At 36.5% G+C, this 27,847-nt stretch overlaps 2 protein-coding genes across 3 annotated transcripts in view; both read left to right on the forward strand.

Moving 5' to 3' along the window:
- fmoda (fibromodulin a) overlaps window positions 1-11,711 on the forward strand; it is a 48,481-nt gene extending 36,770 nt beyond the window's left edge. The window contains exons 1-3 of one of the 2 annotated variants that reach the window (XM_084101102.1): window positions 7,101-7,171; window positions 8,371-9,279; window positions 10,694-11,711. In XM_084101102.1, coding sequence (XP_083957228.1) covers window positions 8,397-9,279; window positions 10,694-10,845 — 1,035 coding nt within the window. In that variant the 5' untranslated portion in view covers window positions 7,101-7,171; window positions 8,371-8,396 and the 3' untranslated portion in view covers window positions 10,846-11,711. Of the gene's footprint in view, window positions 1-7,100; window positions 7,172-8,370; window positions 9,280-10,693 lie in introns of those variants that run through there. The other variant, XM_084101101.1, reaches the window with a different exon arrangement.
- Window positions 11,712-13,868: 2,157 nt separating this feature from the next.
- Window positions 13,869-23,668, forward strand: slc6a14 (solute carrier family 6 member 14). Its single transcript, XM_084100309.1, has 14 exons — window positions 13,869-14,031; window positions 14,164-14,326; window positions 14,619-14,750; window positions 18,803-18,940; window positions 19,294-19,372; window positions 20,438-20,570; window positions 20,675-20,815; window positions 20,905-21,133; window positions 21,628-21,753; window positions 21,838-21,956; window positions 22,068-22,167; window positions 22,248-22,357; window positions 22,462-22,629; window positions 22,756-23,668. Exons 1-14 carry the CDS (start codon window positions 13,966-13,968, stop codon window positions 22,891-22,893), a joined length of 1,842 nt encoding a protein of 613 aa, XP_083956435.1. The 5' UTR covers window positions 13,869-13,965; the 3' UTR covers window positions 22,894-23,668.
- The last annotated feature ends 4,179 nt before the right edge of the window (window positions 23,669-27,847 follow it).

Genomic DNA, 27,847 nt, shown 5'->3' on the forward strand with positions numbered 1-27,847 from the left:
ATATAGTGGAAGATTTTTAGATGATACTATTATGAAATATTACTATTTTATATTTATATGTATTAATATAATTTATTTACTTATTGCATATATTTAAATTACATCATATTATTGTTCTGTATGGTTTTGAAATATAAATTTTACTGCAACCCCCCCACCCTCCCCATATGTTACAGTTTTTCTCGATTGCTTAAACACATTTCTTGAAACTATGCCTCGTATTCTCAAAACTATAAACACAAATCCATAACGTCTCACCCAATTCCCCAAACATCCTATTTTCAGGTCAAAATGAAGCTCTACACTCAAAACCATTCACTCTTGCTGAAAAACCAAACTTTGCCCTCAGACAGGACACACAAGCCCTCAAAATCACACACACTACAACATAGTCTAAGACACCGGTGCAATAAATTCAAAACAACATTTCCAAAACTGGTAAGTTATGTTGCTTGTGGTTCCCCCCTCACAAACCTTTTCACATGATGAACACAAGACACAACCAGTGGATACATTGGCACATTTTTATTCATACACAGAAAACACACACACACAAAAATAATTTTTTTTTCCTGTTTTACTCTTTTTTTTATTTTTTTTTACTCTTTTTTTTTTTTACTCTCTCCTCTAATTTTTTTATATATTTACTTACAGTAAGATGTGTGTGACCAACATATGACAGTAAAAGAGCACACACAAACCATATTCTAATATGGAATTTGAATTGTATTGGAATGGTAAAGAGTGTTGGGACGTGACAGGAGGGTCTCCACTCAAGGATACAATATGATGGATACGTCTAAGAATGTTCCACATATGGTTGAAATACCATCATTTGCCTAGAAAGATAACATTCTGGGAGTCAAGACTATAAAGGAGAAAGGATGCCCTCCCTTCACTGTCACTGCAGCCACACTGTGTGACTGTTCGACATGCTGGTCTTTTCTTGCAAGAAAATAAACCTCATCAAAGACTATTGGAAATGTTTGTCTCTTATTCAGTAATAGAATTTTGTTTGCCACCACCACACCTCCCTGAAGGTTCTCAAGGCGAAGGTAAAGTGACTCAAATTTGGCCTTACTCATAGCCCAGCCTCCCTCATAGTCACACCATTGACAAAGACATGGGCAACTAGAGTGGCTTGAATTTCATCTGAGACTGCTTGTTTTCTTGTCCTTGCCCTTCCTCCTCATTCTTATCCCTCTTCCTTCATGTCTTTCTGGATCCATTGTTCCAAAACGCAATAAACTGATTTTGGGCCCTTTTATATATCTATTGAAGGTTCTGATTGATGTGTGTTAAATTTTGACTCTTAGTGTTTCCACTTGGGTAATTGTGTGCTAACTGAGCTGAAGCTGTGCTGACTTGAGTGAACAATTTTGAATGCTAGTGCTTTCTAAATGACAACATGGTCTAAGCAATGAGAAATGAAGGGATTTGTGTGTAGAGTTTTGTAGTGACAGTTCATCAAATCTGACTCATGTGTCAAAACAGGGAATAGTGTTTATAGTTTAGTGAAATAGGTGTGCTTTTTGATAAATGGCGTTATGGTTTTGAAATTTTAGTTCAAAAGCCTGGTTATAGTGTTTAAGCAATCGAGAAAAACTGTAACATTTAACATTGTTTAATATATTTTTAAAAGCCCTCTTTTTATTGAAAGATCAAAAACATAAACATTAAAAGCACAATATAACAAATACAAATTACATTCTGTGGAATATTTTAAAATGTGTAAAAAAATAAAATTAAATTAAATCACTTATGATTTATTTAACATAGTCACCAAAAATGTACTGACAACAGTAATAGTTTCTTTTGTTCTGAAAATTCACTAAATGTTTATTCGTTTAATATTTTAATTAGATTATATTATTATTAATCTGTATTATTTTCAAATATAAAGCTCATTTTTTATATTGAAAGAGCAAAAAAAAAACTTATTTTGCCCTCTGTAAAATGTCATACGGAGAACAGTAACAGTTAAGATTATTCTGCAATTTCACAAAAAGTACCTTAGCAAACTTGGCTGATTTGTTACAAAACTGAAAAGTTTATGTTGGCCTATGAATTGTAATTTCTCAAGAAAAATGTTTGAATTATTAAGCATAACTCTTATTCGATTTTATACTTTAAGTTTGTTTAGGACACCAAGATGAACATGACGTGCACTGACACATTTGAAGTCTTGAACTCTCTTTTAAAAGCTAGACAGGTAGTTTTTGAAAACACTTACTTAACTGTGTAAGTATTGCTCTGAGCTTGAGTGTTTTTGAAGGGGGCCTTTATGTTATTCTGTTCATTCACTGTAGTCCGCCAGTGGCTGCCAAATTTCTTTTCCATTTAAACAGAAGGAAATGAAGAACCTTCCAGTGCTTTTTGGAATTGTACTTTGTTACCCAGCAGGCAGTGCAGCCTGACCACAAAAATAAATAAATAAATAAATATTTGCATTCATGATACTGTCACGATCTCACACACAGGAAATAGGGCGAAGATCCAATCGCAGTAATTTTGTTTATTATAAGGGTAATCCGTTACTCAGAAACAGTCCAGGCAAGGGTCAAAACCAAGGTAGCAATCAAACATAAACAGGAACAAGACAACGGGCAATAACAGAACTCAGAAGAGGCGTGAATATACAAGGACTCCGTGACACATACTAAAACAGACAGGGTTATATACACAGGGAAATGACAATGCTAATGGGGAATTGACTGAGTGCAATGATTAGTGATAAAGAACAACTGAGTGCAATAATGAGACAAGGATCGTGGGGAATGTAGTTTCAAAATGTGACTGACACCGTGGGGAAGGAGGACATCTAGTGGACACCTGGAGAACACAAACCTGACACCGTGACAGATACAGCAAAACATTTTTCCTATCACATTTCTTATGGTAGAGGGACATACTTTATTAGCATAACTGCAGTGTTTGGAAAGAAGCAAAAACTTTTGCTAAATTATGTAGGGTTAAATTCATCAATGTCTTGATCTCATTCAGTATATTTATGGTATACATCCATAATTCCTAACACTCATGTTCTCCATCATCTCTATGTTTAATTACAACTTCCAGTCAGCAGAATTCTGTGTATATATACATCCAGTCAAAACACTGCTAACATGTGCACATTGCGGTCTGTGTTAGCATTTTCATGAGCTTGCTCCAGTCGTGTGTGCTGTTTTTCTCTTGGCTCGTGAAGACTGAGGTCTTTGTAACTGTTGTGTGGTTAGCAGACTGCTGTGGCAAAGTCATGCCAAACCAGGGGCACAAGACAGGCAAGCTGGAGATGTTACAGAGAGGGTATGACGAACAGTTCACAGGACAAGATATTTCTATTGCCAAATGCATTCAAGCAGAAATGCCTTACAAGTGATTTACAGGCCTGTGGTAAAGAAGCCTGTGTTTTTCATTTCTCTCAAAGCCTTGTTTCATGGATCTATACTTCATATGTTACATTGAAAGCTTTGATCAAGCCTGTTGATTAATTCCAGTCTATATGAATGAATATGAACAGTTATTTCCTATTGAGATCATCTGCCTGTGAATATGACTCATGTGTTGGCTCCAGAATCGCATGCTTTTCCCTAAACTGATGCCTAGAGGGTGCTATATCTCAAATTACACATCATCACTACACAAAGGACATCAGAATATTTTTTTTTAAATTGTTAGAAATTAATAATGAATTGTGAGTTCTGATAATGGTTTGACCAATGCCAGAGTACGCTTAAGGTTTACTAAAGTGTACTTTGACATGTTCATTTTATTATCTGCTAAATTCTAGCTACTAGAATAATACATTTATCAAAATATGAAACACAAATGAAGGAACTTTTATGTCCCAGGGGTTGATTTGTATTGAAAGTAACAGATTTCAATTATTTCCTTTTTGTGTGACATTGAAACTGTTTACTATTTACTATTAATTACGACTTTTGCCTCAATAAACTCCTAATTACTGCTAATTAATAGTTAGTGAGAATATGGTCATGCAGAATTAAGCATTTATATATGTTTTATAATTACTAATAAACAGCCAATATCCTAGTAATATGCATGTTGATAAACAACTAGTTAATATTGAGACCCTAAACTAAAGAGTTGCCATAGAGTGTACTGTTTTTCTTTTTGTATTGTAGTAGATTATTATTTTTTAACTATAATAATCTAAACAGAGAGTGAAATAATACTTGAGTATTTATTCATGTCAATATTTATTGTTTAAAAACAAATGCTGTAAAAATATAATTTTTTACACTAATTACGTGATGCAATTTGTTTGCAATTCATACAGGTTTGGAACAACATGAGGGTGAGCATATCCCTTTAACTCTGGACAAAAAACAAAAAAACATGCACATTGAGACATTTTCATCAAATACTTACGTTCTAACATCTTTATGTTCCACGGAAGGTATGTCATACAGTTTTTGGACTACAAATGCGTGAGTAAATGATGACACAATATTCATTTTTGGACTAGACATTGGAATCAGACATCTATACAGTATATGATCAAAATTCTAGCGGAATAACTTGCTATACTTGATGATCACTAATAGTTTTGGTAACACTTCAGTTTGAGGAACAATTCTCACTAGTTGCTTATTACTAGCATATTGACTGTTTATTAGTACTTATACAGCACATTATTGCCTTATTCTGCATGAGCATATTCTACATCCCTTAATTCTACCCAATACCTAAACTTAACAACTACCTCACTAACTATTAATAAGCAGTAAATTTGGAGTTTATTGAGGCAAAAGTCATAGTTAATAGTGAATATGTGTTTCCCAAACTAAAGTGTGACCATAGTTTAAGTCTTCATTTACACACAGAGGTCATCACTCTAGATAATGTAAGAAAGCACGTCTCAGAGAGATTCAGGTCACCTCTGTAGTCTGACCTCTGTGTGCTGAAACACAAATCACATATCAGCCTAAAGTTCAAAGAGGCTAAGTCACGGCTGGAGAGAGATCAGCAGGAGCAGGGACAGGGATGGCAGGAATGTAAAGTGTTTCCTGATGCTGAGTTCATCTCCCTCTGGGATCAGACTCTGTGCATTCTGGTTTCTGGACCTGAGGCTTTTTAGAGACAGGCTACGTGCAGCTAAAGTATGAATAATTTACAGGGCTACAGTGATCGAATCATCTGTACATGCATCCGAATAATGTTTAGACTGAAGGGATACTGGGGGGTGAAGAATCCTATGCTGTTTCATTGTATAGATCTTCAATTTTCTGTCACAATTCATACTAAAACTGGCTAGCTAAAGTTGTTTTTATAGGTGATTAGCTTGCTGATCTACTTACTAAACAAACCTAAGCTAAGCAATTTACTGAAGTAGAATTGATGTCCTTGTAAAAAAGAAGAACACTTTATTATACTTTTAAAAAGAGTACTTATTAAACAAATAATAGTCAAGTCACCTTTATTTATGTAGCCCTTTTTACAATACAAATTTGTTGCAAAGCAGCTTTACTCTGATAACAGGAAATTAATGCAACAGAGTTTGTTTTGGCTGTACAGCAGAAGAAAGTCATTATCCAGTTCAAGTAAGTTCAGTGTTGATTCATTTCCATTGTAAAGATCATTAGTTATTAATTTAGTTCATTTATCTATACAGCAGCTCTGGAGAAAACAGTGATGTCATCGTCCAGCTCAGTTCAGTATTCATACAATGGTGTCAATGCAGGCAGATAATAACAATAATACTGTTCTCAATAACATAATTAGACAAATACTACTTAAGTGCGAACTGAATGTAATGTTTTCAGGCATGCATGTTAATTGCAATTAAATAAAAATATTTGTATTACTTCTATAGCCTTTGAAAAATTCCACTGCTGATTGAATTTGACAAGCAGTGTGGACACTTAGATGTACTTTAATGTCATAATAATTGGATCTTGTATGTCATGTATACAAATATATGTAATGCAATGATGAATTTAGTAATAATCACTGGTTAGACTTTATTTTAAGGTGCCCTTGTTACAGTATAATTATACAAATAAGTACTGAGTAATTTTAATTAACAACATGTACTTATTATATACTTAGGGTTAGGGTTTGATTTAGGCCTGTAATTATGCATAGATTACAGTACTATAGTACTTTTAGTACATGTAAGATGTGTAACAGGGAAACTGTAAAATAAAGTGTTAATATCATCCCTTATTAGTATTACACAAAATGAAGTTACAACTACTTTTAACTGCATTTGGAAGGTTGACAATGATTTTGAAAATGTTTTGACTCATTGGTACATTAAACCAAACTAGTTATACTAGAACTACCCAAAACATTTACAATTCTCACTACCTTTCCACACCTATGGTTTTTCACGTTCTCCATCCCTTCAAACAGTAAATAAAAATGGAGAATCCCTCAAGACCTGTGGTTGTGATGGTATATTCAGGACTGAAGCTGTCTGGCTTGTTTTGCATTGAGTCCAAAGCACAGCACCTCTAGCACGCCACAGATCTACTTACTTACCAAAAACCAGCTGGCTGTAACCAGCCATCAAAGACCACAAAAAGAGAGGCCTCTCAAGAGATGGAGGACCTGACATTCCTCAGGATGAGTGCCTGAAGATATGAAACACGAAAAGATATGAAACACACAAGAGATTGAATGGCAGATGAATGTTTTTGGCCGCAATGTTAACATGGCCACTTCTTTTCTGCTAAATAACTTGAGTAAGTAAGTCTGCATCTGAGGAAAATGTGATGAATATGTTTCTTTTTTGAATCTGAAGTGATAATGTCTGTTGTGCCTCTTGGGCGGCTCAGATGTAGAAAGAGTCTGCATAGTTGTATACAGCTCCCTCGTGCACTGTTGATAGTTTGGTCAGTCTCGCCGTGAGGGCCGCATTCTCCTTAATGAGAAAAGCTTGATGTATGCAGAAGCAGATGTCCCTACATGTTCCACAGCTGGGAGCGATCGAGACCAGCCACTCAAAACTGGTGAAAAAAAATGGACTTGGGATGGAAAAGGCAAGTCTTCTGTAATTGGACAGGGTTTGAGAGGGGGCTTCGGAGGGTGGAGGCAAAAAAGCTTGTAGGGGAGAAGGGGTATTTGCAATCTTTGCCAAACTCGCTCCATATTGCTACAGGGACTCAAAGTAAGACAAAGAGAAGGCAGTGCCTTTGTTGATCAGGTAGGTGTGATGCTGTTTGCTACTGCCAACTTGTTAGTGCAAGATTTATTTATTTAGTTTTTTATTTATTTTATTTTTTACTCGTCTTATTTTGCATCTCTGCATCAATGGAGACTTGTTGAAATGATCCTCTTTGGATTTGGTACTGAGTGGAATAAGCTCACAGTAGCTGAATTCAGGTTGTGTGTTACTGTTTGTTCTTGAGCGTGTTCTTTGCGGAATAGGTTTGAATGTTTGTTGTTGTTCTCATGGTTTTCATTTTTTCCCCTTCACTACTGACTGCACTATTTTGTCACATTTTGGATAGTATAGCCACTATTCTTCAGGTTTATCATGCACAATTAATTTTATCTACATTTTCGGTAACACTTTAATTAAGGTTTCAATTCTCACTATTAACTAGTTGCTTATTAGCATGCATGTTACAATGATATTGGCTGTTTATTATCACTTATAAAGCACATATTATTGCTTTATTCTGCACGACCATATTCTACATCCCTTAATCCTACCCAATACCTAAATAACAACTACCTTACTAACTATTAATAAACAGTAATTAAGTTTATTAAGGCAAAAGTCGTAGTTAATAGTGATCACTGTTCCCTAATCTAAAGTGTGACCACATTTTCTTTTTTGATCTTAACATTTTTCCCTGCTGCAAAACTGTTTTAAAGAAGCCTAAACTAATTTTCTGCTTTTATAGGGTTTTGGTCATTAATCCTAATCTGTTTTTTTTTTAGTTTTAGATGGATTTTCGGCACTTGTCAGCTAGACAATCCGGAAGCCAAGCTAGTCACCCAGCTGAAAAAAAACCTGTTAAATCAGTTAACTTTAAATCAGTCTAAGATGGTCTTAGCTGTTTTAAACTTGTCTCTAATCCTGCCCAAACTGGTATTCAGCTGTTTATGGCCAATCTGGTCTATTTGCTGGTTAAGATGGTCAGACAATGCCCAAAACTCCTTTTAAACTAGCCAGATATATGCTGGAAGACCAGCTATAACTGTTTTTTCAGCAGAGCACCCAGCTAAACCAGCTGACTATCAGTTTATCTGGGCTGGGAGGCCAGCTGGACCAGCTTAAACCAGCAAAGACCAGCAATCCATCTGAGGCTGGTTTCACAACGGGGTTGCCAACAATTAAGTATGTAATCATTTTATTGAATCCTACAAATATTAAAATGTTCTTTCTCTCTGCAGCTGTCGAGTCTCTTGTTTCTTTGACAATGCGGCTAGTCGCTCTCTTGCTGTTGGGACTCCTGAAGTTCACGTTGGCTCAGGACAGAGATCCCTTCCAATGGCTTTCTTCTCTGCACAGCCGTGGTTACGCCTCTCTGCAGGCCGACAACACCGGGGGAGAATGTCCCGAGGAGTGCGACTGTCCTCCAACCTTCCCAATTGCCATGTACTGCGACAACCGCAACATTAAACAAATGCCCTACATCCCATCCCGTATGAAGTATTTGTACCTACAGCACAATCAGATCACCTCTGTCCCAGATAATGCTTTTGGAAATGCCACCAACCTTGTATGGGTTATGTTGCATGAGAACCATATTAACTCAGTGGGCAAGCAAGCGTTTGCTAAACTGGCAAACTTGGATCGCCTGTACCTGAACAGCAACAACCTAACCGAGGTGCCGTCCAACTTACCTCGCTCAATACGTGACCTTCGCCTTAATCACAATAAAATTGGCAAGTTGGCCCCCAACGCTTTTGAGGGCATGGAGAATTTGACCATACTTTTGCTCCATAACAATGGCCTCCAGGATATTGGTGGTGGCCTGAAAGGTCTGAAGTCGTTAACTCTGCTGGATGTGAGCAGTAACCAGCTCAAGAAGGTTCCAAATGGTCTTCCTGAGATGCTCCACCAGCTCTACCTAGAGTCCAACTCTATCGAAGCAGTTCCAGCGAACTTCCTCAGCCAGTTCACCAACCTGCAGTATTTCCGTATTTCTCACAATGAGCTCACAAACAAAGGCATCCCCCAAAACACCTTTAACAACAGCGGTCTGGTGGAGCTGGATTTGTCCTTCAACAAGTTGGAGAGCATTCCGGTTGTTAGTACCAGTCTGCAACATCTCTATCTTCAGGCCAATCAGATCAAAGGTCAGATCAAAGCCTTATTTGTTAGAATTACTGTTGTTTTATTTTTTTAATGAAATATAATTGGATAATATTTCATGACTGGACTAACCTTTTGTCAGGAGTGGCTTGTATAGATAATCCAAAGACGATGTGTGAGATATAACTTTTTAATAAACTCTGGGAACTAAAACACTACAATCCATGTAACATTAACAAGACATTAACATCTTGACAAGAACTGAGGAAGACAGAAATCTTAGGGTGCGTCTCAATAAGCTTGTGAATAAAATCCGGGCACTGGTAAGGACCCTTGTTCACTACATATTGGGACAGTGATTACTCAATTTCCGGCGACATAACTACATACAACGTTGTAGACCGTTACCGCTGGTATTAATCAACAACAGGCAGGACCTATATATTCTTTTATATTATTTTTTTATGCCATTTAAACACATTGTTCTGTTACATATCCTTGCAACATTTCAGCTGAATATTAATTAAAAATATTAACTAGATGTGTTCACTACCTAACGTGCGTTTTATGTTTCGCACTTCAGAAATGTGATGTAATTTCTGGTCTCTGCGGTGCATTGTGGGTTTTTTTAGGGAACGAACATTCCAATGCACTGAAAGGATTTTGTGATTGAGACAGCCCTTATAATAGCCGACTCCCTGATTAGTGCCCTGACTACTTAACTGATGGAGCTGATTGAAACACTCCCTTAAAAACACAGAGGATGATGATTAACAGAACAGGGAACAGGTGAGGACTAATTAGAAACCATGACAATAGATGACTAGAACTCAGGCAAAACAGACAATGAAAACTATATGAAACGCATGAAAACTATGACTGAGGGGCTGTTTACACGACACCGTTTTTAACTAAAAGCATAAAACTTTTTAAGCGTTTTGGCTGTTCGTTTACACGACAACGACATTTTGGGTGCCTGAAAACGAAAAGTTTTATTGCAATTTTTAAAAAAGTGCAATTTTTTGTAAACGGTCTGAAGACGATGACGTCATGCACATGCGTATTACGTGTTCAGTCTATAGTGTTTCATCGCCATCTAATGGGCTGGCAGCAGAATACAGTGGTTTTAGTCGTTTTTACGACTTTTTTAACGATTTTTTATTAAAAAATTTAGGGAAATTTTATGAATAAAAAAATACAATAAATAAATAAGTAGTGATTTAAAATTAGATTCTCTGAAATTAGTTATTTTTCTTGTGCAGATTTATCTTAGGCTATTTAAGGATGTTAGATATTTTTAAGGCTAGACTTTGATTTAATAAAAAAAATACTGATTAAGAAAATTATTCCTTGCCATGTAACAGTGTAACAGTCTTATCTATTTTCATCCAATGACTGTTCCCATGACAGAAATGTTGAAATTGTATTTAAAACTTGAGCGTTTTTCTTTCGTTTCAGAGTTCTCATTGGGCAGTTTCTGCAGTGTGGTGGATGTTATGAACTTCTCCAAGCTGAAAGTCTTAAGGCTGGAAGGAAATGAGATCAGTCCTGGAGAAATGCCCTCTGAAGCTGCCCTGTGCCTTCGTCTGGCCTCTGATATCGCCGTGTAATGGCACTGACCAATCAGCAGGGGGCTCTTTTGTTTCCCCTCAAACATTATTAACTCAAAGTGGCATAACATAACATTGATGTACATTTTTATAGTAGGGAAAGTTAGAGTGCCTTGGGATTTTGTATGAGAGGAATCTAATTTCCTGTGGACTTTAGAGAGAGGTACAAAAACAGAAATGGGGGGAAAAAGGGAAATTGAGAGATTTAGATAGGAAATGGAGATCCTTTGTAAAGGTATGTGAAGCCAATCAAAAGCCACATTGCCATTCTAATATGATTTTATGTTGGTTAGATGACACTATTGGCAACGCTAAAATCAACATTACAGTTTGCTATTTTGCTTGATGCACATTTGATTTACATTAGGTTTGTGCAACCTGGATTCATGTCTCTTCAGGAAAGGAGTTTGAACAATGCTGTGAGTATTTATTCTACACGTGAGACAGAAGAACAGATCTGAGAACAGAAACATCTTACTTGACTACATCTATCTGACTTGTTCTATAATGTGTTATCTGATATGATATCATCATAATAAAAGTAAAGAAAAACCTTTTAAATCAGTAATCTCTCCACTATTCACATCTGAAAGAGGGGAAAGAAAAAAACTTTTAATTGTTGTTTTAAGAGCAAATATATTGCATGTGAAATTTAAAAAATGACTGAGGTCCTGGTGTTTAAACATGCTTTCAGACCTTTCGTGTGGCTCAATAAAGCATATTATGATGTTTTAAATGTTTTGATGTGAGTTTAATACACATGCAAACAAATCGTATTTCACTAGTTCTCTGTACCAACTTGTCTTAATATCTAAATTGGCCTAATATTTCTGTTGAATAAATTGCAGCTCACAAACTGCTAATTTACTTTGTCTGATACTGAGACTATAACACACGTTACCCATAAGACACCATTCAAGTTCAACATTCATTAGAGATTTTTTTTTCTTATTCATTTCTAAATATCAATTTATTGCTATTAATCTTAATTATATTGACACATCTTTGAAATGGTGATGGAGTATTCCTGCTTGCAAAACATTTAGACAAATTTAGGCCCAAATCAAGGAAGTAACCTTCAGACAAAACTGACAGGAGAATGTGGCTTTTGTGCTTTATGCCATGAATTAGTCACATATTAATGTAATTCAATTTGCAAGTCATGTGTTACTAGCCTGCAGGTCATTGGGAATTATTGTCACATTACACATATTTGAGAATGTAGTGAGCTTAATGATGTTGTTTTGTTTGAGTCACCATGTGTTTGTGACAATAGGACAATGACATCATATTGTCTAGTGTGTAATAGGGAGTATGCAATCCCACACCAGTTCGGATGTAATGTATTCAGATGACTCACAGTCTTCATTTGTACCGTTATATATATACTCCCATACTCCCAAAACCCTAGAAAACACCCTATTTTTAGATTATAGCTTTCTTTCTTTTTATCAAAGTCACTGCAAAGTCACTGCACACTGGAAACTCAGTAAGATACTGTCTAACTTTGACAACCAATGACTTGTTAGAGATAGTAAACAAAACAACAAAAAAAAAGTTTCAAAGACATAACATGAGATTACCTTGCACAGCTCCCCGAACACTTGAAATTACAGCACATTTGTCAAATGAACTGATTTGTAATACTAATATATATTAATGCCCTACTGACCACAAGCACTATTTTAGGTGCTCACTCTCATTCCAGTGACTTTATTTTAACTCTTAGAATATGATAACATGTTTCCTCTGAAACAGGCACAGTCTTTAAGGGGGGTGTTTGTTTCTTTTAACTGTAACTACCTGATAAGCACTTTAATGACAGTCAAAATACTTCTGGGCAATAACATCATGCTGCGGCAGACAACGCATGACCTATCTCACAAGTGGCTCACAAATCAGCAAACCATACTATAATCTGACGCTTAACAAAATTACAGTGATTTATAAGGCTTAAGTACAGGTGGTGAGATGTTGAAACCTGTAGAAATGTTGAGGGTGTTGAGTTAATAAGTTGCCTGATTATTTCAGGGTTGTGCTCTCTTTTCAGGCTTGATACAAAGATCTTATGTTTGCTCTCCATCCCTCAGTGTCCAGCCATTGAGGGTTTGTGGAATGTCAATAATGATTTTGGCATCTGCACCGCAATTTCCGGAATCTTTTCTTGTGCTTTATGATACATTTTCTTCTATATGTAAGGATTGGCACACAAAACATAACCATCAAACACAAAGTTTACTTCTATGGAATAAAAGTTGCTGTCTTAAATTTTTAAGTGCAATCAAATTGGATATTTAAGTAATTTCAACTTAAATCACATTGAACTGACTTTGTTGAATTGTTGAATCTTATATAACATAACATTTTTGACAAACTTATTTTGATGAGTTAAAGCAATATAAAAACATATAACTTATTGATTTTTTTACATTGTATTGCTCTGTAAAACCACACCAAAACATGTTTTATATTAATAAAGCCAATCTTGCTTCCCTGACATTCCCTATAGCTCAGCCTTGCCTAAATGTTCACTGACAAAATTTCATGGAAGTGATCTCGCTAAATATATATGAATATGTCATACATATCTAAACCTCATGCTTTTTTTCTTGTTGAATCATGAACAGTTGACGTTCATGCTGTTATGACAAGACGACTGTGAAGTCTCCTTTCTGATGGAGTAAGTGTAGTTTATCAGGGGCCTTGGTTTACAGTCATTAGTAGCTTATTCTGACTCTTACTTGACACTATGTGACTAAATTAGCCCAGTTCTTCCCATGTAAAAAAGAGAAAACAATCTGTACTGTATAATATTCTACATATACTATATATTTACACACTCAAGAATATTTAACTCTTCAAAACAACTTTATTAATAAATCCTGATAAAATGTAAAATATTGATTTAAAGTTCAATATTCCCGTCAGACGAGATTATAATCAGTAATGTGTGCTGAACTGTGATGAACACACCACGTGTGATGTTTTGTCATGTTAAAAGGAAGTGGGGAGGGGTGTATGTCACCCATATAAGACTACCATGTAGGTACAGCTTTTCCTCAAGTTCACTCGGTCAGGTGTATCTATCACTTTAGCTGCCGCTCTTGAGACTGATGAAGAATGAGGAAATACGACTTGAACAACATTACAGGAGTGTTTTTCAAAAACTCAGTTGCAGTCGAGAAGGTATGAATTTATTGGAATGTTTTGATAATAACGATAGCAAATGTGAAAATTGTAAAGCAAGACCAACTGAAGATTTTTTTGTGATGTGATTTGTTATAAATTTATGTTATAAATATATGGGTTTTTTTGCAGGATAAAGATGGGACTAACAACCCTCATGTTGGACAGGAAGATGAGAACACTGACAGGGGAAACTGGAGTAGCAAACGAGAGTACATGCTCTCTATGATCGGCTATGCAGTTGGTCTTGGAAATGTGTGGAGATTTCCCTATTTGGCTTACAAACATGGGGGAGGTAAGTAACTTTTGAAAAGATTTTCCACAATCAATGCATGATAAATGAAACTAGATGAGTAAAGTTCGTAAACAAACTTTGAAGTTGGCTTGAGAAAGCTAAACCAGAAAATTTAAGGTAGTTTTAACAGCTTTAAGTTTTAATGTTTAAAGTTTACGGGTTTTAAGTTTTAAATAGTTTTATGTTTTAGTTTAGTTAGTTTAAAAGATAGATTTTTCAATAGATAGATAGACACAAATGTCTCTTATATTTCTCTCTGTTTTTGAATACTGCATCTCCTTTACATTTCTAGGGGCTTTCCTCATCCCCTACACTATCATGTTAGCTGTTGCTGGCCTTCCCTTGTTCTTTATGGAGAGCTCTTTTGGACAATTCTGCAGCCAAGGCCCAATCAATGTGTGGAAAGCTGTGCCCATACTGCAAGGTAACATATGAGCACTTAAAGTGCCCCTTAAGCTACTTTAAAGGTTCCTAATTTTGTTTTGGAGGTCTCCTACAACAGGTTTACATGCATCAAAGGTAAAAAAACACTTTTATTTTCTCATAATATACATTGCACATCACCACATTTTTCAATGATTCTCAAATGACTTGTCAGTCTCTCTAAATCCCTCCTTTCCGAGAGCCTATTCTGCTCTGATTGGCCAGATGGCCCAGTCTGTTGTGATTGGTCTGCTGCGTACAGCACATGTCCAAAACAAAACACACATTACTGTAACTGAACTTTAGCTCCGGAGGCTTCCTCAATCCTTAGCGATTGTATACACTGTAAAGACAGTAACGATAGCGTTGATTTGACCATACTGAATAAATCTGAGCGTGAGTCCGATGTGAAACATTGGAAGAACTAGTTATTCAACTCAAACCTCCATCGCAAGGACGACTTGAGCAGGACATTTCTCAGTGATACGCCGTTTAGGTACAGATGTTGCAACAATTCCTCACCATCAGCATTAATGTTACTAACGTAAATGATTAATGTAACATTAAAGTTTGTAAAACAAATCTTGCTCCATCCTTTATCTTTACTCAAAGTAGTAAGAACAACAGACAATCTGCATTAAAAGACACCATTTTAGGTAACAGTGGCCCACAGCTGCTTAGCAGAACTATTTCAGTAAGACAGTTAAAACGTGAGTTAGCCGGTTAGCTGAAGACCTACACAATATAAAACACAAAACTACAGTCAATAATTAAATGGGGTGGAACGGTTCATGAAAAAATCCAAACCATTCAATTCACTTGTCACGGTTCAAGACACGGTGTGTATTGTTCGGGTCCGCGAAGCATAAGGTTTTTTTAAAATAATTTGGCATGTAGGCAAATGTTAGGAGTGTCCGACAGTATCGTTTCGGTCTAATGTGTGGGATCATTTTGGATTTAGTGCTACATATGATGACAACGGCGGTAAGAAAGTGGTGGATAAAACCACGACAGTTTGTAAGCACTGTGCAAAGACGTGTTGATTATGCTAATGGAAACACTTCCACACTACCAAGTGAGAGAATTTTCTTTACAGCAGGGGATATTGTCACTGCAAGCTGGTCTCGTCTCTCAGCAGAAAACGTGGACATACTAATCTTCTTGCAAAAGAACATGAATGTAGAATTAACAGAGCAATGTTGTTTTTTATTTATGCAGTATTTCATATTTAAGGGCAGCTAATTTGTTATTTAATTTATTTACATTACATAACACAGTGGCACATTGACTTGTGATACAAAATCCATACTATTTATTTGTTTGGTTTTCTTTCAAATACTGCACTTTCATTTCAAGTGGTTGAGTTTATTTTAAAGAAATTACATTATTATGCTGGTTGATCTTATGTTTATTTTTATGTTGGTGGCCTTTGCCTAAATGTCACCATAAAAAACTACAGCCTTAAGTTATTTTTCTTCATTTAAAGATTAATTTTTTTGTAAGAGCCACCACAAACAACACTGTAATAATTGTAGGCACTGACAGTGACAAGAAAGCCTATTCTTCCAATTCTTTTTGTTCTCAGCTACAATTTGTTTAAGACCAACAGTTGAAAACGTTTACAAATTAATGAAAAGCCTGTTGAAATGAACAACGTCTCCCTTCTTGCTGTATCAGAATCTCACAGATTTAATTTATGATTGTCAGTGCCACAATAATGTATCTATACATAAGATCAAAACTGTGACCACAGAGCCGTGATACAAACCGCCGTGATTTTGTTAACTGTTCCACCCCTAATAATTAATCATACTTACAGGTTGTGATTCTGAGGAGCAAGATGGTCCAAATTAAACTGGGTACTGACTAGAGGTCTGCTACCCAACCCGAGTCCGACGGGTCCCAAAAAAATCAAGGTCAGGTTCGGGTTAATATTTAATGAATAGCCTCGGGTTCGGGTCGGTTTCGGGCTTAAAATGTAACCATAATGGTCGGGTCAGATCGAGTCGGGTTAAATGATTTCGGGTACGGGCCGGGTTCGGGCTTCAGTTTAAACCCCGTGCAGACCTCTAGTACTGACCCATCTTTCAAGAACAAGCATTTTGCGAATCTTGCCTTGAAGGGGCGGGTCAAGTTGTTCGCAACGGCATTATGCAAATGTCTTTTCTAGTGATGTGTAGCCGTAACTGATTGGGATTCGAATTCCTGATGACTGATTTAGGCGGTGCAGAGTCGATTCTTTCTTTTGAGAGACAACTTTATTTATCGTGTCCTTTCAACTTAACAACTTTGCAGACCATTTACATTCACAGACAGCTATATTAAACACGGCATGAAAGGGAATATTCGAAAAACCATAATAGGGGCACTTTAAATTCAACCTTAAAGGGATAGTTCACCCAAAAAGGAAAATACCATCGTCATTTACTCACGCTCATGTTGTTCCAAATCTGTATGAATTTCTCTCTTCTGCTGAACACAAAAGAAGATATTTTGAAGAATGTTTGTAACCAAACAATTGATGGGACTCCCATCAACTGTTTTTTCCCCTCCATGCTATAGGCTAGTTGCACGTGGCCGCCATTTTGGATTTCGGATCAGCGAGTGTGTGGGTAGATACTTCCGGTTTCGCATTACGCCCGGTGCAGGGAGCCGGAGAAAGCCGAAAATTATCTTTTATAATTGTTTATAGAATCAATTATCACTTAAAATACTACTAAGATCCATATTACGATTACACGAGCCAATGGCAATTAAATGCACGGACGCATAGTCAGATTAATGAATGAAATACAACTGTTCACGAACAGAAGATTGTATTTGACTAATGCTGCATACGCAATGACAATTATGCCTACTGTAAATATAGACAAACAGCTACGATTAGAGTTGTTTGCATAAAATACACAGTGAGCATTCACATGTTTGCCCTGTGATAGGCTACAATTTATCTCCATAAATACTATTTTCTCAATTCTGCGCATATATTTTCACTTACTTGCATCAATTGCTCGATCAATATTATCATCACATATTTTACATTTACGTTTTTAACTGTAGGTACCACAAACAATTTAATATAGGTAAGTTTGTGTATATTTTACACGTAGTACAATACTGTGTGCTGCTTAAACACCAGACAGATAATGATTTATGATCTTTACTCATCTCACTTGCACAAAATAAATGCAGTAATAGAAAGCATAGAAACGCACAGGTGAAATACACTGAAAATTATGTGCATTTAAAAATTTGGTCGGGTTGAAGTTATCCCTCCGGATCTTCTGCATCCATACTACAGTACTGCAGTCCGTACCGCAGCGTCAACAGGGAATGCATGAAAGCTGACTTCTCTGTTGTAACGTGACGAACTGGTACATAACGGCACACAACGATGAAGTGCTGAGGCTGTCACCCTCTGAAAGGCAAGTCACCTCTCTTGAATGCTAAAAACACTCATTGTGAAAAAATATCTCTGTGGTAATGGAACTCGGTCGCTGTTGTCTCTCGCTCTCGCGGTCTCCCGCTCTCGCTGTCAGATCACCGGAAGTTTTCACCGGAAGTACTGGCCCACACACTCAAGTTCGAACGTCAACGGTCGCCATATTGTGAACGGAGCGAATTGAGGTCAATGGGGCCCATCAACTGTTTGGTTACAAACATTCTTCAAAATATCTTCTAAATGATGACAGAATTAACATTGGTAGATCTAGAAGCTGGAGAGGTGGTTTCTTAGATATGCACCAAAGATTTAGGTGGACTTTTACCATATTTTGAGGTCCACTAATCTGGTAACGTTAAATGCCTCAGGGCTAATTTGTACATGTATTAAACCAACCTTGAGACATACTAAGGACAAATACTCTGCTGACACAGTTAAAATGAAGATTGCATACTTACATATGCCCTCAGGACTTCTACATTAATGTTTAAGGAGGTTTGCAGACACTTAAAAACCCAAAAGGTGCAAATCAAGTTCATGCTTATTTAAACAAATGGATTCAAATGTGTCATTTATACCTTAAACGTATCTTTTCATGTGATCTTTTGTAGGTGTTGGCATCACAATGATGCTGGTTAGCACTTTTGTGGCAATCTACTATAATGTGATCATTGCATACAGTATCTACTACCTGTTTGCATCTTTTCAATATCCTCTCCCCTGGAGTGTCAAGAACTGCAGCTCAACAGGTTTGTTATACTGCTTCTCCTCTAAAGAGGCCAATGTTGCTGTGTCAGACATACCATGACTTTCTGCTTACAGTAGATAATGGAAGTATTTAGATTTTTCCAGATGAACTGGCTTTTTAAGTGATATGGGCTTTTCACACTTAACCCTGTGACAAATTTCTCTGATGGGAACTTCCCTACAGCTCTGTGCTTAAAGATAAGAGTTTATAACCATAACTAGTTTAGATCTAACTACCGTCTCGCATGTTCAAAGTATTTATTTATCAAGATACTGTACAATCAAATAATAGTGCAGTAAATTGTTGTTTATACCTTATGTTGTATTTCAACTGCCTACCACGTTTCTGCTGCAGCACTGAATGTGACTGCTGAGAATCAAACCTGCCAGGATGATTTCTCAGCAGGCCAGAGCCTCAGCGAGAAATACTGGGAGTAAGTTGACATTTGTTTTTATACAATACCTGCTTGTCAGTGAAACCAGAGTTTGTTGGCATGGTTTTTATTTCTTCCCATGTTCTTGGATAAAACACAGACATGTTTTATATCTCAAAATATATCCTACATTTGTGACTAACCCTGTTTTGGGTTGTGTCAGTTCGGTTGGCACAGTACTAAAGACTTGCGGTGTGTAGTCTGTCCTGTTCTGAATTATTTCCTGTTGAAACAGGAAGTTTAGGTGGTTTATCTTGCCTTTTGATGTTTACAAGGAAGTAAGATGGAAGCCACAAACACAAAAGTGTAAGTGTAAAATGTGTCAAATGGTTTGGTTTGGTTTAAACATAACACCACTCAACACATTTATCTGATTTTAGAATCATTTATAATATTTTAATAATTGTATAATGTTAATGGTAACGGTAACTATACAATACTGTTCAAAAGTTAAAGATAGTAATACTTTCATTCAGCAAGGACAAGTGACAGTAAAGACATTTATAATTTTACGAAAGATTTGATAAATTTATTTTCTTTAAAGAAGCCTGAAAAAAATATATACCATGGTTTCCACAAAAACATCAAGCAGCACAACTGGTTTGATAACATTGATAATAATAAAAAGAAATGTTTCCTGTGCACCAAATCAGAATGATTTCTGAAGGATCATGTGATCACTGGAGTAACAGCTGCTGAAAACATTTTTGAAATATATTTCACAATACTACTGTTTTTACTGTATTTTTATCAAATAAATGCATTCTTGGTGAGCATGAGACTTAAAAAAGTCTCTCTTTTTTTTTTTAAAATGATCTAAACCTCAGCATGTTTTAATCATTAGTCTTGATTGATTGAGTCAATGGGTCCATGTCACGAGTGCAAACTTGCAGATGTTACATGTTTGATACCCTGTTATAATCTAGAAATTAACCCTGTTCCAAACAGCACAGTACTGTACATTCATTCGTGCGTTGTATGCAACTGGTATCTCTGCATTCTTTTTTGTTATGTTTATGTGTTTTCCTTTCTTGTCTCTGCATTGAACATTTTATTTGTCCTCAGTGAGGTGGCTCTTCAGCGCACTAGCAGTATGAATGAGACGGGGCCAGTGGTGTGGCATCTGGCCCTCTGCCTGCTGCTCTCCTGGATACTAGTCGGAGCAGCTCTCTTCAAAGGCATCAAGTCCTCTGGGAAGGTTAGTGTTTCACCCCAGAAACATTAAGTTGTATCTGTACAATAAATTGTATTAAGACGGCAAGAGCATTTTGGATTCAATTGAACATAAATGGTATGTTTCAGGTGGTGTATTTCACAGCTACTTTCCCTTACCTCGTCCTTTTAATCTTGTTAATTCGTGGTGCAACTCTGGAGGGAGCGAAAGACGGCATCGAGTTCTACATCGGTTCAAAGTCCAACCTCACCAAACTGGCTGATGCTGAGGTGTGTAAAGATCGAAACACAATGGTCTAACCGCACCGGAATACACACACTATAAATCGTACAGTTAACATAGGCTGTTTTTATCGTAGGTTTGGAAGGATGCAGCTACTCAGATCTTCTTTTCTCTCTCCATTGCTTGGGGTGGTTTGATGGCTCTGTCCTCTTACAATAAGTTTTACAACAACTGCTACCAAGACTCCATTATTGTGTGTGTTACAAACTGTGGCACCAGCATCTTTGCTGGTTTCGCCATCTTTTCTATCCTTGGGCACATGGCGCATGTCTATCAGAAACCAGTGTCAGAAGTTGCAAATGCAGGTAAGATCAGAAATGTAAATGCAGTGTTGTTTTTAATTTTAAGTCGAAAACAAGTAATCAAAAGTGTGTATTTGCAGAACAATTTTTAATACAAAGCAAATAATAAAATGAGTAATTTGTAATGAAAGCAATAGTTAAAAATAAATAAATAACAGTATACACTCTTAAAAATGAAAAAGGTTCTTTAGCTTATAAAATGTTCTTCACACTAACTGTTGACTGAAAGGTATGGTATTCGCCACGGAATAAAAAAATACAAAATGTAATTGCGACTTTTTATCTCACAATTCTGACTTTTTTTTCTCACAACTGCAAGCGTATATCTTGCAATTCTGACTTTTTTCAGAATTGCGAGTTATAAAGTTATAATTACAAGATATAAACTTCAATTCGATTTTTTTTTTTTTATTCAGTGGCGGAAACAATCTTTATCATCTTTGGATGAACAATTAAAACAGTTTTAGCAAGAAGCTAAGTTGCAGTTTGTGTTTTAGGTTTTGGATTGGCCTTCATTGCGTACCCTGATGCCCTCTCTAAGCTGCCCATATCACCCCTGTGGTCAATCTTGTTCTTCGTCATGCTTATCACCCTTGGCTTGGACTCCCAGTTCGCAGGAATAGGTAAAGAATAGATTTGTAATAAATTATTATTATTTTTTTTAATCAGCACTCAAATATTTGATTAGAATCATGATCTGTCTACAGAGGTTATCACCACTTGCTTTCAAGATGCCTATCCCAAAGTTCTGAAGTCCAAACGGGGACTTGTTACGACAACGGTCTGCATTGTTCTCTTTCTGCTTGGCTTACCGTGCGTCACTGGGGTAGGCAAACTGTTCTGAACAGCACTGATTAGGTTGAAGGTTCAGAGAGTCTTTCCAACTCACCATTACAAAATGAACTCAATTGTACTTTTAAAATCTATGTTTTGAAAGGCAGGAATATACTGGGTGAATTTAATTGACACATTTTGTGCTGGATGGATTCTCCTGGTTGCTGGATTACTGGAGGTCATGGGTTTATCCATCCTTTACGGTAAGTATATCAGTAATATGTTATATTATTCTTCAATTATTGTTCTGCCCTTTTCTAAAATTCATGAGGTACATTTTCAGGTGGTAATCGTTTCATCAAGGACATTGAGATGATGATTGGGGCCAAGAGCTCCCTCTTCTGGTTATGGTGGAGAGCTTGCTGGTTCTTTATCACCCCAGTGGTTCTTTCTGTATGTACATGATTTTTAAACATATATATACACATATACACAAACCTATATATAAATTGTAATCAATAATGATGTGAAATAACGTTTTATTGTTTTTAATGCAGATTATTCTTGTATGGTCCTTGTATACTTTAACGTCCCCCACATATGGCCCAGTTGCATACCCAGATTGGGGCATTTCCCTGGGCTGGTGTATGACTGCATTTTGCCTCATTTGGATCCCTATTCTTGCAACCTGGAATGTGTACAAAGCTAGCGGAGGCCCCTGGCAGGTAAAGCAGAATGTTCACATTTTTATCTGTTGGCATTAAGACATTAACATGCATAGTATATCAGTGGTGCATTGTATTCTTTAGTCATGCACTATTCATTTTGATCTCTTGTATTTTGTCGTACAGCGTATCAAAGCAGCCTGTTCACCCAGAGAGGACTGGGGTCCTTACTTGGAGTGTCACAGAGGAGAACGTTACGGTACGAGAGGCGTGGCTGATGCAGATATATTTGTAATCTCAAATAAATTCACTACTAGGTTGTGAAAAATGTTAAACATAATCATAACAGTATGTAGCACTATTCTCTGTAGTTTATAACTTAACATAGTAAGTAAGATAACTTAACGTTAATGTATATACTTTGAATCCCTTTGTATGAATTAATTGCATTCTAGTTTAGTTTTTTGTGGATTTTATTTTTAATGAGAAGTTTTTTCTTTTATGAGAAGTTTGTATGTTTACATTTATCTTTTTAGGTGCTCTAAATGGAACATGTAACATTTATGTTTTTAATGTCCAAATTGAAATGTAATATTCATATTTAATGAATATCAATACTATATAACTATCATATAAATACTAATCAATATGGGTATAATTACCAGACAATCTGGAAGATCTTGCATCTTATATTGCAAACATTTTTATCACAAAAAGGGGGTAACATTTTTTTTAGCTGCGTATGATTCATATTGTTAATCAGTGGTGTAACGTATTTGAGTAAATGTAATTATTGGTTACTTTGTAGGTTTACTGAGTATCAAAGATACTACATTTTTGAATTTAGTTTTTTTAAGTATTATACATACTCTTTACTTCAATTCATTTCTAATGATAAGTAATACAATTACTTGTTACATTTTGTGCCCAATTAGCTTTTTCTGCAGCAGTTTATTTTTGCTACAAAAGAAATTATATTGCCATCTACAGGTCATTGAAGGTACTATATCTTGTGCTTTTTGGTTTTATTCACCCAAACTTGTCAACAAGGCTACTTTTAGTGCAGGGCCATATGTAGCAAAATAAAGTGTTTGGAACATTTCATATAGATTTTTGCAAATTATGTTTTTTGACTTCTTCAGACCCTATAGTTTGCAAAATTACCTGTTTTCCCGGGCTGCACAGGCCCAAAATCCAAGATGGCGGATATATCAACAAAAATTGCAAATAATCGCCTTTTTAAACATTTCAAATGGATATATGTTCGGTATATCATTATATACATACATTTTCTAATTAATTGAATGACTTAGGTAATAAATATGACCATGGGTAACATGAATTATCATGATTATCAACCAATGATGGGTGTAACCACCATTATGCTATTTATTGGCATACCCGGAAAAACACATTGACTGATTAAAAGTTTCCTTCATATAACCTAATAATCATTTTAATTAAAATAATGTTCTGCACTCACCACAATAATTCTGTTAACAATCAGATGACATGGAAAATTATTGGGGAGAATGGATTACATGAAGCCAATGGGAAAGATAGCCAGCCCTTGTTACTAGGAAACGATAAACAAAATGAAACTTTTGAGCTTTTGCAGGAAGAGGGAAATTATTTTTCCAGCCTGGAGATGAACAGCACATGTCAAATGTGCAATGAAATGTAAGTTCACATTTCCCCCCTCTACACCCAATGTTAGAAATTAATAGGGCTGGGTACCGAGTTCGATACTTCGATACAGAGCAAATGCTTAATATAACCGGTCCCACGAGAAACAAACATCATCAACATTCTTTATCCAGAAATACACTTCAGGAAAAAGCTGTAAAACATGTGAAACATGCGTTGAGCATCACAAACCCTTTCAGCCCACCAGAGAATGATGATGCATCTGAAATGAAATTGGTTAACTTTGTCACCAAGCAAATAATGCCAACAGCAGTGCAGCATGATATTTTGGACACAGAGTTACGAGGTGCAAAAGCACTTGGAACTTATGTTAATGAAAGGGTCAGAGGAGAAAAGAATATGTGGGACAAAATGTCAAAGCTGAAGTATTTGACATGGAAAGATGGATGCAAAACTATCAAGCTTAAGTCATCTTCTGAGGTTGTTCAGATGAAAGCAACCAACTCCCTGTTTGTTCGCTTGCTCCTCATTGCAAAGTCCTCAAGAGAACTGGACTTGCAGGACATTGTGGGAACATATGAATTTGCTGATTATAACGCAAGCCTAATGGTGCCTGATGGTTCTTTGCTGCCCACTACAGCTAAGTCTGCCCTCATCCATGAACTGAGGAACTGGTTTCAGAAACAGCATCCTCTGAACAATCTACAGAGAGTAGCTCAGTGCAATCAACACAGACATTGGATAGCATCTTAATAGATGGCATGGCTGTTTGGAGATGGATGAGGACCTACACCAAGCCTACAAAGTGCATTAATGACATCATCATCTGTCTCCATGAATGACTTGAAACAAGAAACCTTTCCTTTCCCACGGATATGGCCTGTGGTATCTTAACCTGTGAGTGCATGGAACCCTGGTAATGCTGCTGCACGGCCTGGGCCAAGAGCCACGTAAATAGGTTGGAGTTGTATCTTTCGTCGACGATCTCCAGTGCCCATGATAATGAGACTGTCTTTGTTGAGGTCTGGTACCCTGCGTAGGGCAAGCACCAAGACATCTGTGTCACATGTGTAGATATGTGGGGTTTTGCCAAAATGACTTACTGCTACTGCGTACATGATCAGTAGAGTGTCCGCCTCTTCTTGTGAGCTCCTCATGCTCACCATGTTAACTTTTGAGGCCAACACCTTTGTGTGTGTGAACTGTGATTGGCAGTTTACATAGTTCAACAGCTTTATGAGCAAGGTAGAGAACGAGGTTGGCTTTGGTTTCCTTAGATCCCAGAAAAGCTTTAAAGTCTTTGATTGGTGTAGAATCTTGTATTTTGTATCCCTTATCCTGTGCTTTTCCCGCTATACGCACCTGTCTTGTTCTGTCTTTCATGGAGTTTGTGATGGTATTGTCAAATAAGTATATGTCATTGTAGCCTTGTGCCTTCAACACTTTGAATGAAGCATTCTGCCAAATCTTGGCAACAGTTTATGTCACTTTTCCTGACAACCATCTCCTGCACACGTGTTAGCTGGATGTGAGAAATTCATGTGTCAGCTCTTCAAACCTGGTTATGAAACAGCTAAAGCCCTTCGGTGGAACATGTTTAAAACTCTAAAACTCTTTGATGGACTAATATGCACTCTTTAGGTACAAAAGTGTACCTTTTGAAAAGGTACCGCCACAGTGACAGCTTTTGTACCTTTTTTTCTGAGAGTGTTGCCAGCCAATGCAGTAGTAGAAGGTGTTCTTGCAAGAGCAACAACTTACCATGCACGCAACTTTGCAGGTGTGAGGGCTCTGAGGAGACATGCACCAATATTGAAAAGTCAGACAGTGACAGTGACAGTGAGAGTGATGAGGATAAATACTTAAGTGACAATGACTGACTGTTTTGTTGAACTCTTCAATAATGAAACAAAATGCAGACTTTTGGCAAATGATCCAATAAATATTTTGAAAATAGTCTGTGTCTCACTTGTCTGCCTTATTAGGAATACATTCATCAATAAGTTTACCATTTTAAAGCCTTTATAGAAGTGAAAAGATTATATATTTTATTTTCTGTGATTTTTCTGCATATATTGTCTGCCATCTTGAATTTTGGCAATAAAAATGAAGACAAAATTTGGAAAAAGGTTGTTTTGTATTCAGTGGGGTCCTAGCAAGTAAAAAAACACCAGTTGCAAAAATCTATATGAACCGTTCCTAAAATAACACAATTCCCCACACTATTTATGTGAATGCAAGTGCATTAGCAGGAAGTTGTAAATCGCATATGTTTCTTATATGAGATGAGGACACGACTGCAGCCGGGGATGAGGCTGAAACCAGTCCAGAGTAGGCTTTGACTATTTCATTTTTCTTAACATTATTTTATTTATCCGTTATATCGAAGAGACCTTTTTGAAGTTATTGGTTTAACTTTTGAAGTTACTTTTTGATATCGGTTTACTTATGCCCTTTTTGAGCACTTGAGCTTAACTGAGACTTGAGTGCTTGTAGACGTTTAAAAGGCTGTTGTGTCGACCTTGATTTATTTAAATAAGTTCAGTTTTATTTCAATTTTAGAAATAAACATGTAATTGCTCTCCTCACAAATCAACTGTGTCTTGTTTTTCATTGGCATGTCTCTTGGGTGTTGAGGACTAATGCATCTTTCATTCAGTACGGGTAAAATACTTAAAGGGTTAGTTCACATAAAATTCTGTCAGTAATTACTCACCCTAATGTTGTTCCAACACCGTAAGACTTTTGTTCATCTTCGGAACACAAATTAAGATATTTTTGATTAAATCTGAGAGCTGGCTCACTCCTACATAGGCTGCAAGGTAATCGATATCTGCCATCCCAGAAAAGTTAGTAAAGACATTGTTAAAATAGTCCAAGTGACTACAGTGGCTCAGCCTTAAGTTTATCACGCGCCGAGAATACTTTTTGTGCGCAAAAAAACCCCAAAATAACGACTTTATTCAACTTTTCATTTTCTTCCGTGTGGGTCTCTGAGTGAGTTCAAGAGAGCGCCACGTGAGAACTGAGAAGATGACGCTCATGATCATTTGATGGGAACGTGTGAAAGGTAAGCCATTTATTTTGCGGCATTGGTAAGGCACTTAAGGCACAGTTTTGAGTATTTTTAAGTACTGGTAAGTTTTCTCGTTGGTTTCTCACGATTCGAACATCCAGGAAATGCACACTTTAGAATCATTTTAAACACTACATCAAGACCCATCTCATCATCTCAGTCCTCTCGTGAACTCACATCAGAGACCCACATGGAAGAAAATGAATAGATGAATAAAGTCGTTATTTTTAAAGTAGTTTTTTTGCGTACAAAAAGTATTCTCGTCACGTGATTAACTTAAGGTTGAGTCACTGTCGTCACTTGGACTATTTTAACGATGTCTTTACTAACTATGGGCTGGCAAGTTTCAATTACCTTGCAGCCTATGAAGAGGTGAGCCAGCTCTCAGATTTCATCCAAAAATATCTTACTTTGTGTTCCGAAGATTAACGAAAGTCTTACGGGGTTGGAACAACATGAGGATGAGTAATTACTGACATAATTTTCATTTTTGGGTGAACTAACCCTTTAAATACTTTTAATATATATATATATATATATATATATATATATATA

This window comes from Abramis brama (assembly GCF_963993115.1).
Source record: "Abramis brama genome assembly, chromosome: 23".
NCBI lineage: Eukaryota > Metazoa > Chordata > Actinopteri > Cypriniformes > Leuciscidae > Abramis > Abramis brama.